The sequence below is a fragment of the Astyanax mexicanus genome, chromosome 18 (genome assembly GCF_023375975.1).
Source record: "Astyanax mexicanus isolate ESR-SI-001 chromosome 18, AstMex3_surface, whole genome shotgun sequence".
NCBI lineage: Eukaryota > Metazoa > Chordata > Actinopteri > Characiformes > Acestrorhamphidae > Astyanax > Astyanax mexicanus.
The window spans coordinates 41,008,637-41,021,049 of record NC_064425.1 but is presented as its reverse complement, the minus strand read 5'-3'; the positions used below and the strand labels follow the sequence as shown (position 1 = coordinate 41,021,049).

At 39.9% G+C, this 12,413-nt stretch overlaps 1 protein-coding gene across 1 annotated transcript; it reads left to right on the top strand.

The window, feature by feature from the left end:
• Nucleotides 1–4,769: 4,769 nt before the first annotated feature.
• LOC125782603 (TOG array regulator of axonemal microtubules protein 1-like) lies at nucleotides 4,770–7,256 on the top strand. The gene is made up of 6 exons (XM_049467130.1): nucleotides 4,770–5,162; nucleotides 5,265–5,553; nucleotides 5,725–5,830; nucleotides 5,959–6,194; nucleotides 6,322–6,480; nucleotides 6,572–7,256. The coding sequence occupies exons 1-6, from the start codon at nucleotides 4,829–4,831 to the stop codon at nucleotides 6,687–6,689; spliced, it is 1,242 nt and encodes a 413-aa protein (XP_049323087.1). The 5' UTR covers nucleotides 4,770–4,828; the 3' UTR covers nucleotides 6,690–7,256.
• The last annotated feature ends 5,157 nt before the right edge of the window (nucleotides 7,257–12,413 follow it).

Sequence of the window (12,413 nt, the reverse complement as noted above, 5' to 3'; positions counted from 1 at the left end):
AACTTACAGACATCAGCTTTAATAAGATAATCATAGACAAGGTTTCTAAAAACTTAAACATTTATCTCACACATACAAATCTAGTCAAGTAAATAATTTTTAAATAAAAAAAAAAACTTAAAAAAAAAAAAAAGACCTATTATTAATTTTCAGGATTTCATTGATTTTTTGTCGTGTTCCTATAGTGTTTGGGATTTTTTTTTTTTTATTGCGTGTACTTATTTTACATTTACAAATTTTTCTGTTTGTTTCTTGGGAAATAAAAGTACGATTGTAAACTGTGAGTCAAATACCGGCCTTAAAACAAAGACACGCTTTTGTAGGAGTTCTGCTAAACCTGCACGCACAAGAATTCCCTCCAAATAAATGAAATTAGTCACACTACCACAAACACTAAAGTGAGGTGAAAATGCAAATGGCATTATCTTGGGTGGGAAAGGTTTGTGCCACAGTGAGGTAAATTCATCATGTGATGTGGTTAAACTTACCTCAGCTCTAAAGTGGAACCACATGAGTAACGTTACATAAATCTTAATTACCGTTGGACGGGATGAAGGAAAATTTGGGGGAAATGTGATCCTGAAAGAGAAAAACGCTTCACAACATCCAGAGTCTCGGAGGAGCGCGGATATAACCGAGAAACATATTGGCTACGTTTTTACTCGCTGTTCTCCTCAGTGTTCTGCAGTGAGCTGGACTGTAGGTGAGGTCACCGAGTTGTGAGCTATAAATGGACTGAGATCAAATGAAGATCCTTCAGTTTTTCATTTCTATGAACAACATTGATATATAACATTATATAACTGTATATATAATGTCTATATAACATTGAATTCAAATAAAACAAAATAAACATGAACTCATTGGTCAGTGAGAGTGTCTAACTGTAATTTAACTCTACATAACATTAGAATACTAAATCCAAATAAACATTAATAAAGTCAGTGATCAGTCAGTGAGAGTGTCTACCTGTAATTAACTCTATATAATATAAGAATAAACACAAATAAACACTAAAAATGTCAGTGTTCAGTGAGAGAGTACGTCTGTAATTATCTCTATGTATTATTAGAAAAAATAAAAAATAAACATTAATAAAGTCAGTGGTCAGTGTTGTAGTGTCTACCTGCAATTCACTCTATATAACATTAAAATACTAAACCCATATAAACATTAACAGTCAGTGGTCAGTGAGAGAGTCTACTTGTAATTAGCTCTATATAACATTAGAATACTAAATCCAAATAAACATTAATAAAGTCAGTGATCAGTGAGAGTGTCTAACTGTAATTAACTCTATATAATATAAGAATAAACACAAATAAACATTAATAAAGTCAGTGATCAGTGAGAGTGTCTACCTGTAATTAACTCTATATAACATATGAATACTAAACCCACATAAACACTAATAAAGTCAGTATTCAGTGTCGGAGTGTCTACCTGCAATTAACTCTATATAATATTAAAATAAACCTGAATAAACATTAAGAAGGTCAATGTTCAAAAAGAGTGTATAGCTGTAATTAATTATATATAAAACATTTGAATACTAAACCCAAATGAACATGAATAAAGTCAGTGATCAGTGAGAGTGTCTAGCTGTAATCAACTCTATATAACATTAGAATACTGAACCCATTAAAAAATTAATAAAGTCAGTGATCAGTGAGAGTGTCTACTTGTAATTAACTCTATATAACATTAGAATACTAAACCCAAATAAACATAAATAAAGTCAGTGTTCAGTGTTGGAGTGTCTACCTGTAATTAATTCTATATAACTAATTAAAATACTAAACCCATGTAACCATGAAGTCAGTATCCAGTGAGAGTGACTACCTGCAAGAAACTCTATATAACATTAAAATAAACCTAAATAAACATTAATAAAGTCAGTGTTCAATAAGAGTGTATAGTTGTAATAAACTCTAAATAACCTTAGAGTACTAAACCCAAATAAACATGAATTAAGGTTAGGCACTGATGTTGTATGATTGCTTGAGTTATGTTTATTTGTTTTAATTGAATCTGTTAGCATGATGGCGTTAGCATTAGCGTGTTTTTTTTTTTTTTTAGAAACATTAGCTTTGTTAGATGGCAGCACTCAGTTGTTTTCTGTGCTGGCCAACAGGACACACCCAGATTTACACCTGTTGGAAAAAGTGTAAGGGATGTTTACTGCTGTGAAACTCTGAGTAATTTGTCGTAAGTTGTGGCAGGGCCTCCCTCTGCTGCTTTACTCCTGTGGAAAATGTTCAGAGGGATGGCAGCGCTCCTGGAACACAGGGTATTTGGAAAAGTGAGTCCCTCACTGACTCATACGCTCAGAGAACAAAGTAGTGTTTTCAACCATTAAGGATAAAACCAGGCTCAGGTTTAGAGCCGTGGCTTGTTGTCAGTATTTGAAAGAAGACGTTAAAACACAGAACCTTTATATACAGGGTTTGGACAATAAAACTGAAACACCTGTAATTTTAGTGTGGGAGGTTTCATGGCTAAATTGGAGCAGCCTGGTGGCCAATCTTCATTAATTGCACATTGCAGCAGTAAGAGCAATAAGAGTGTGAAGGTTCAATTAGTAGGGTAAGAGCTTTAACAGTTTTGCTCAAAATATTGCAATGCACACAACATTGTGGGTGACATACCAGAGTTCAAAAGAGGACAAATTGTTGGTGCACGTCTTGCTGGCGCACCTGTGACCAAGACAGCAAGTCTTTGTGATGCATCAAGAGCCACGGTATCCAGGGTAATGTCAGCACCAATACCACCAAGAAGCGCCAACCACATCCAACAGGATTAACTGTGGAGGCTGTAAGAGGAAGCTGTCTGAAAGGGATGTTCGGGTGCTAACCCGGATTGTATCCAAAAAACATAAAACCACGGCTGATCAAATCACGGCAGAATTCAATGTGCACCTCAACTCTCCTGTTTCCACCAGAACTGTCCGTCACCACAAATGATGTTATGTAATAACAAAAGTTTGGGAGAAGGACCACGCCCGAACTCTACGTTCCCGTATCAATCAACCGTCCTATAAATACCTCCCCTAACTAACTACCTCTCGTGACGAAAAATTCGCAACCCACCTCCTCCCCTGCAACCCCCTTTTTTTTCTACTCTTCCACTTCTCATTAAATAAAAAGGGGGGGATATAACTGCACGCTTCTTCAGCACGCAGTTCAGAACTCCAGCCCAAATTTCCCCGAGTTCCCTCCCCTTTTTCTTCCTCCTTTTCTACTTCTATAAGGCGTGGTCCGCACTTAGCAAATCAATTATTGTGGTCTAAAACCAGGTGTTTCAGTTTCATTGTCCAACCACTGTAGAATTTGTATAGCTGTTACAGTGCAGAAAACCCAAATGTAGCCAATCTGCCATGACACATTTGTCACATGACACAAGTCTGAAGAGTATTAAGATTTCTTCATCTTTAGTTTTACACCAATGACTATAAGGTGCATTTAAGGTGCACTTTTCTGGGAGTTTTTGGCCTTTTTTAACGTTTTAACGAGTTCTAACGGGAGGTTAAAATATTCACCCCATCTAGAGTAAAATACAGCTCTTAACTGAAGTTAATTATAACCTTAATTCGTTCACAGTGTTAACAAATAATGCAAACATTAATGTTATAAAACTAATATTTTAAAACGTTTGAACATTTAGGAGTAAAAATGACAACAAAAAGCATCATTACTGATTACAATCATTACAATAACAATTTCATGATCAACAAGTGTTTGCCAGTGTGTATTTTTCCACTGCATGGCAACTTTAATCTTGCTTTGCAGTTATTTTTAGTGTATTGCAAGCACTTTATCTCACTTAACAGTGCAGAAGATGGTAACTTGCTCTTATAGCAAACAACACGTCGCCTAGGCAAATAACCATTATATAAATTGTAATGAAACACCCCATGGCAGAAGCTCTGGTGGGCAAGACTACACACTGATGGTAGACTAGAATTGGGGGACACGCCTATTAGAGAGTTCAGTCACGCTCCTCAACATCTTGGAATAAACATTTTTGTTTAACTCCAGATTTTTGAACTCCAGTAATTTGCTGTGTACAAACTTGCTTTTGAACATTTTGAAGGGTTACTGGGTGATTTAGTGGTTTATGGATTGATCCTATATTTATTGTTGTGCATTTTAGTTTATTTGTGTTTTAGTACGTTTTTATTTATCTTCTCTCTGTTTTATGTTGGGCTACTTATTTTAATATGTTATTTAAGTGATTTCTTTTACCTTTGTTTACCTTTGTTTACATAAAAAGTCATTAGACTTTTTATGTACAGCACTTTGGTCAGTGTAGGCTGTGTAAAGAGGGCTTTATAAATAAAGCTTACTTACTTAATTACTATTTAACTCACAAATTTAGCTTATAGATATGAACAACAACAAGAAAATCATAGTTGGTGAGGTGTGTTTAATGTAATTATGTTAGTAATCACACATTCTATATAATATATATCAATAATCTGTAACTGTTCTTTTCTGTTTTCTGATTTTCTGCTTTACACTGTTGCACTGCATTACCAGCATTAGCCAGTGCTGGACATCAAACTCATGTTACGTTAGCATGGTGCTAACACTGTGCTAACATTGCTGTAATGTTATGTGAGCATTATGGTATCATTTCATATTCAAACACATTGTACTGAGCGGGTCTCTGCTTCAGAACTCGTGACATCATCACCGGAACTTTAGTTAGGATTCCGTGGTGACATCACCAGCCCACAGTATATAAGCACTCGTCCCTCAATATTCAAATCAGAGGGTGTGTCTACTATTATTCTAGCAGCACATCAGCGCCTTTTCTCCGTTTTGAGATGTATTTCGCAAGAGAGGAGAAGTTTATTTTTCCTAAAATTGCGCCCTGGGTTCACGACCTTCCACTAATGAGGCGCAAGACTAGAGGTGAGCCGTGGTATCTCCACGTGCCCCTCCCACCACCAGCAAAACCTGCTGCCAGAAACACCGGCAGCAGGTTTCCCCCAATCAAAGGGCTGGAACAAAAATGGAGCGGGGTCTTAGGGGACTCCTCCTTTGGAGAGTTCACCTTAAGGCCCCTCCATTACTATCCAACTCCTCCACCAACTCCTCCGCCTGTCACTGCTACCCAGCCAGTGGTGGTGAATAAGCCCCCGGCCTACAATTCACCAGGTAAGTTTTGAGTGTTGTGCTTTGTTAATTAATCCCTTACTAATTAATCAATCCCTCACTAAATCTCACTTCTTTCGTTTATTATTGTTGATATAATTACAGGTAGCAGAATACCTATTCTGGACAGGTGGAGGAAGCTGAGGCCAGTCCAAGCTGTGGTGCAGCCCATTAACAATATGGCTGCCCACAGCATAATAACGGACAAACCAGCACAGGTGGAGAGAGCAGTCAGGAAGAAGCCCAGTAAGATCAGGGCAGCTCCTCAGGCCGTTGGGAAAGGTCAGGGACTGGAGCAGCCACTGGTGCCACCATCCCTGACCAGTGAAGATCCCATCAACAGGCCTGAGGACGCTCTCGGCCAGGCACTAGGTCTGCTGCAGGATGAGGAATGGTAAGATTTCTACTACAATTCTAACAGATCAGTGATATTCCCTGTAAAATAAAGACTAGAGGCTCAGACTAGAGTTATAAAAGCTGAAGATTACTGAAAACATTAAAACTAAAAAACATCTTCCAGACATGTTCAATCTATAATTCTCTGAATGTTTCGGATGTGAAACAGGGAAAGGAAGATTGAGGGACTGAGGCTTGTGCGAGCTCTGGCTGAACATCACTCTGAGGTGGTGCTGCCAGAGCTCCACTACGTCTGCAAAGCAGTCATTGCGGAGGTAAGAGTTTATAACACTTCATACACACTCTACAGCAGCTTCTTCTGTGATCTGATACGATTCAGAAACTGATGGGGTTCAACAGGCCGAGGCTTAGTGTGCTGCTTCTGTTGTCTCCACTGTCTCAGGTGAAAAACCTCCGCTCTATTGTCTCTCGGGACGCCATCACCACAATGGCGCACCTTTTCACTCACCTGCAGCACAACATGGACAGTGAGGTCGAGGGCGCTGCTCACACCCTCCTTCATAAGGCTGGGGAAACCAGCCTTTTTATAAGGCAGGGTGTGGAGCTAGCCCTCAGCACTATGGTGCACCACTGTTCGCCTGGCCGAGTCCTGCGAGGACTGCTGGATGGTGGATTCAGGTAAATATATATTCATGTTACTTATTTATTAATAGATTTGAAATGGAGACTAAATGAAGGAAGTGCCACCAGGTCATGTGATCATGTGTATCTGACTGACTGTGTTCGTTCACTCTCTTGTGTTCAGACACAGAAACCGGGTCTCCAGGGCCGCCACTGCATTGAGCCTGGTGAGGCTCCTGCAGGTGGTTGGAGTTTCTCGTGTGCTGACTGGCAGGAAGAATTTAGCGAGTGAATTCGTTCCTGCCGTCAGCACACTGGCGTTTGATGCAGACCAGGACGTCCGGTAAGAACTTTAACTCTGTTTTAATCAATCAGATGAAATCTGATGAAGAATCAGCACTGAATCCACTGTTATCTGTTTTCTTTCTCTACAGGGCCCATGCTCGTGCTGCACTGCGGTACCTGGGCAGCCACAAGGACGCAGAAAGGGCTGTAGAGAAATATGTCCAATTAAGGGACCAATCACAAGTGAAGAAGTTGCTTCACAATTAATTAATGAATAATTGTTTAATTTATTGTCTGTAGTTGAGATGTTGTTCAGTGTTCAGCTGTTCAGACTGGGTTTGGTGTTGAACGCTCTGTTCTAGAGAAGTTTACAGACTCAGAGCTGTTCACAGTGGTGGAGAACAGGAACTACATCTGAAGAGGTGGATGAGGCAACGGCTCCACCTTCCTCTCGCCAGAGGGAGGCGGGGTCTCTGCTTGGTGGGAAACGCGCCGGCCCCGTGGCATCAGGGCTTCCTAGTCAACCAGCTGGGAATGTCCCGCCCCCAAACAAGCCCTGCAAAGCTTGTGAGGGGTTCGCCCAGGGCCGGCCGGCGTCCCCCAGTCCACCCTTCAGACGTACGGGTCCCGTCTCCATCACTGTGATCAGCTCTGACTCTGTCGGCTTCTCTGGAACAAAGCATTTCACACCAAACCCACTCTGAACACCTGAACACCGAATAACATCTCAACCACACTGACTAAATTTAATTTCACAGAGTAAATAAGTGAACTAAACTTCAGTTCATTCAAATTTATCATTTTTTTCATTGCAAAATAAAAATCCTTAAAAAACAAACATTGTCTCTCTCATTATTACAAATATAATAAATATAAAATATATAAATAATAACCACATACATAGAGAGAGTTATAAACAGACAGACAGACAGAAAGTAAATGTATGTAGGGATATATAAATAATAAGCACAGACATAAACAGTTATAAACATCCTGTTTTTTAATTGCAGTCCGGATGCAGGAGTTTTATCACGGAGTAAAAGTGTGAAATATTCTTTACAGACGTCTCCCTGAGAAACTAATCCTGTCTTGATAGGACTTTAGTTAAAAGTATAAGAGTTTATTACATGGTTTATTACTGTGACAGAATACATGAGGATTTATTTTTCTTGATATTCTGCCTCTAGGATGCAGATTGATAAGGCCTTAACAGTCATAGCAGATTAAGAGTTTGAGTAATTTGGGCCAATATAGACACTACTGGGTTTATTTAAATGTTATTTGATTTCATACCTCTGTCATGGTGTGCACAGAACGCAGACACGTTCAGATACTGTAAAATTGTTTATCAAAAATAAACAAAGGTATAACGTTGGTCAGTACAGAAAAGTAGGTAATCACCGTTAACAGGAACCACGTGCATGTAATCAGTATTCTGGACTTCCTGGAGGAAACAGGTGAGGTGTCATGTGATCAGGTGTGTGTGTGTGTGTGTGTGTGTGTGTGATGTCAGCGGGTGGTGCGTTCTGGGTAATGTAGTTGTTAGACTGAGAGCCTCCGTTAGAGCTGGGTGTGGAAGGAACGGAGGAGCTTACAGCACCAGATGTGACAACCTCATAAAAAATATTTTAGAAGCACTAGAAATAAATATTGGCTGAAAAAAGTGTTTTAGCGTTATTTATTTATTTATTTATTTATTTTTGATGTATCAGTGCCAGCAGGGACATCATGATATTTACCGCAGACCCCAGAGTGAAAGTAAACACATGGATTATGGTGTTTTTTAGACAATAAATGGTGTTATAATGATATAATTAAGCATTTTAATATGGAAATATGAAGGTAAGCCTATTCTTTATGTTTAGGACAATAGATTTCTTAAGAACTCTGTGCTTCAGTTCAGCTCGAGGTCGGTGCTATTTTTAGAAACAATAGGATTTCCTGTTTGTCACAATGTACTTCCCTTGTGTATTAAATAGCCCTCCTGTGTCAGTGTTTTATGTCGGTCTTTGCACCTTCCCGTGTTGTTTTGTCGTTCCAAGTATCTTATTGCTCTAGTCGTTTCTTGCTCCGTGTTTACCTTTGTTTATTTCTTGTTTATTTCCGCGTTCCCCAGTCCCCTGCTTAGTGTTTAGTTCCTAGTTCACGCCTTGTAAATATCCCGGCCTTGTTTAGTTTGTTTTATTTCTGTTCCTCGTTGGTTTCTTGTTTATTTTGTTGTTTATTGCTCCCTGTTTATTTATTGTTTAATCCTTTGTTTATTATCGTTACCCCTCGTTGGTTTTGATTTGTTTCTTTGTTTTTCGTGTTTATTTGTCTCTTTGTTTATTTGTTATTTATTTATAAATTTCCATTACCTGCGTTTACGTCCACCTCCACGTCTCCCTGCCTGCACCATCCTGAGATGAAGCTTCACAGCTAAAAGCAACAACTATTGTTCAGCACCTCCAGAAACTCCAAGTTTCTAAAACTCAGTCACCTCTTTTTTCGAGCTGCTGCTGATGAATCACTGCCTGGGCAGCTAGCGCGCTCGGAGGAAAGCGCAGCAGCTAGGTTCCGATTCATCCGCTCACAGACGCCTCGTGCCGCCCAGCGCCACCTTAAGTGTGATGGGGAGAGAGCGCCATCTACCCACCCGGAGGGAGCAGAGCCAATTTTGCTCCCTCTGAGCACCGGCAGCTGATGGTAAAGCTGCATAAGCGGGGGTTCGAACCTGCGACCTCCTGCTCATAGTGTCAGCGCTTTAGACCGCTGGACCACTTGGCGCCCCATATACATATATATTTAAATATATATGTATATTAAATATGTGGACATAGACTAGACTTAAATCGTAGATTATACAGTTATTTTAAGTGGAAATCTTTTAATCCCTGTTTTTGGGAAGCTGCCCCATAGTGTACAATGAACCGGTAGGATCTTCTTTTTCTTCCTCAGAATTCCAGCTTCTCTCCAGCCCTCAGAGGAGCGTCTGGTTTTGCTGATTCAATCGTAACTTCCTAACAGGCCGCATCTGCAACCAATCCAAAGCATAATGTAGGTCATGTTCCCACACTACACAGCAGGAATACCGGCTGAGAGCGGCCCAATCCAATTCCCTCTCCGTACCCGAGGATTTCTGTCAGGACAGAGGGAAGTATTGAGGTGGAATAAGGTTCTAATACTCTGGACAGGACTGAGACTAATGAAAACATTCAAAAAATAAAGAAATAAAGCTCGGTGGGGGAGCAGCACTGAAGCTGGGTTTGAGAGCTTCTTAAAGACTGAGCGAGAGCGAGGGAGGATAAAAAGGACAGATCAGACGATAGCAGAGATAGTTCGAGTCATTTTCACTGTGTTTATACTTCCCTCCACAGCACATTCCTCGTAACGGCCATCCTGCTGATCACACACTCCCGGGAACACTCATTCAGGAGAGAAGCCTCTGAGAAAGAGAGAGAGAGCAAGAGAGAGAGAGAGGGGGAAGGGGTGGAGGACAAGACAGAGAGAGAGATACAAAAACAGTGAGAGTGAGAAAGAAAGAGGTTCAGAGGTTCAGTGAGAGATGCAGAAAATCTGTAAAATTACATATACTAGTGCAGGGGTATTAAATTAGAAGTATAGTAGAGTATGCTCCAGTTAGAGAAAATTCTGATTCGATTACCGATTTTTAACTTGTGTTATGATTCAGTGCTTTATCCTGTAAGGTTGTTTGAACTATGATGAAAAAATATATTATAATAATAAGAAATGCCTCTCTGGTGAGCTTTTGTTTACATTTCTCCCCTCTCTCTCTCTCTCTGTCACGGCGTGACTTTAGGTTGCGCTTGTTCTTATTTTACCACCCGTTCTTGGGCTTCCTATCTCCTTATAAAGGTGTTTTTACAAGGCTGCGTCTCAATTCAATAGCTGGAGCAGCAGGACCACGACCCTGTGTTTATTTTTATTTTTTTTCCTTACCTCGTTTGCACAGATCTGATCTGGCAGAGGAGAGCACTTAGTGATCTTACATCACACTTGATTGGTCTGTGAGTTTACTGCGCAGCAAAGCACGTATACAATTAAATCCCTCTCAGTAGTCAATCGGTTTGGGGCCCGCCTATTAGTGACCTCTGTACTAGCGTATCTCAAAATATTTGAATATTATTCAAAAGTTACTTTATTTCAGTATTTCTGTTCAAAATGTGAAACTCATTAGCAGTGTGGGCAGTGTGCCAAGTCCTGCTGGAAAATGAAATCCTCATCTCCATAAAAGAAGTTATCAGCAGAGGGAAGCATGAAGTGCTGTAAGATTTTGTGGGAAAACAAAACTGCACTGACTTTAGACTTGATAATAAAACACAGTGGATCAACACCAGCAGATGACAGACATGTCTCTCCAAACCATCACTGATTGGTAAAAAACTTCACATTAGACCTCAAGCAGTTTGGACTGTGTGTCTCTCCACTTTTCCTCCAGACTCTGATCCCTTGATTTATAAATAAAATGTAAAATTTACTGATGATCAGTGATGGTTTGGAGAGACATGTCATCTGCTGGTGTTGATCCACTGTGTTTTATTATCAAGTCTAAAGTCAGTGCAGCACTTCATGCTTCCCTCTGCTGACAACTTTTATGAAGATGTGGATTTCATTTTCCAGCAGGACTTGGCACACTGCCCACACTTCCAAAAAAAGTACCAATTGGTCTTATATAATATTCAAATTTTCTGAAACACTGATTTTTGGTTTTAATTGGCTGTAAGTCATAATCATCAACAATAAAAGAAACAAACACTTAGACAGTGGAAGTGGAAGCACAAAGATGTTGGTTTCTAATAAAGTGGCCAGTGAATAGAAGCACAGTGTAGGTGTTTCTAATCTAGAACTTTGCCATACTGAATATAAACCACACAAGTTTGGACACTCTTACTCTATGGTTTTATTCTTAAAATATCTTCTGCAAAACGTTGTACAAGAGTGATGTTCCTTACGTCCCTCAGATAAAGATGGAGGTCAGTTTATAGAGCGGAAAACTGCAGAGCTGACTGCAGCCAAGCTCCCAGCTCTGAACACTGTGAGAACATACAGAAATATATCCAGTATGCGCAGACATTTCTCCTTAAAGAAATAATTCTCCCACTACAGCCAATAGTATCATTAAATCACTCAGGGAATCTGGAGGAATTACAGTGTGTAAAGGTTAAGAGCTCAAGCCCAAGCCACCGTATCTCCAATCCCTCAGTCACTCTGCATCAAGAACCATCATCCAACAACAGCTGAAGAGATTACTGTACTCTACACTTTTATCACCACCAACAAGCTCTACAATACAGAGTACTATATTCACTAATACCACTCACAACTTTACTGTACACAACACAAGCCTCATGGTCGAGTTAAGCTGCCTTCTCAAACCGTGCTTCCCTAGTGTATATTTAAGGTTTCGGTAAAACGCAGAATCCACCGGAGATCCGATTTAAACCTATAGTTACTTACACAAGATAGCTGACGCTAACTAACTGGTATAAACAGAAGCTGTAAGCTCCTCTTTAGCTGAGGACACAGTGTCGGCTCTTCTGCAACCTGGCTTCAGCCCGGCGCTGTCTGTGGGTGCCCTGAGCCGAGGTGGGCAAGGCCATGAACTCACTGGTTGACGTCTCTCTGATCAACTCGTTTTTCTGAGGATTTTCTTTTCAATGAAGGCTGAGAAACAGTTTCACATGCAGCATCATAAGCAGTACAGGCCAAAAGTTTCTCTTTTTCAATGCGTTTTCTTTATTTTCATGACTATTTACATTGTTGATTCTCACTGAAGCATCAAAACTATGAATGAACACATGTGGAGTTTTATGTACTTAACAAAAAAAAAAAGGTGAAATAACTAAAAACATGTTTTATATTCTAGTTTCTCCAAAATAGCCACCCTTTGCTCTGATTACTGCTTTGCACACTCTTGGCATCATTCTCTCAACGAGCTTCATTGAGAGGTGGCTACCTGAAATGAAAAGTTTTCCAACAGTCTTGAAGGAA

What these genes read in the sequence shown, in the direction of transcription:
- LOC125782603 (XM_049467130.1), top strand. Translation starts at nt 4,829, where the DNA reads ATGTATTTCGCAAGAGAGGAGAAGTTTATTTTTCCTAAAATTGCGCCC. An exon ending in CTGCTGCAGGATGAGGAATG is followed by an intron (nt 5,554 to 5,724) that starts GTAAGATTTCTA and finishes GATGTGAAACAG; the next exon opens with GGAAAGGAAGATTGAGGGAC. An exon ending in GATGCAGACCAGGACGTCCG is followed by an intron (nt 6,481 to 6,571) that starts GTAAGAACTTTA and finishes CTTTCTCTACAG; the next exon opens with GGCCCATGCTCGTGCTGCAC.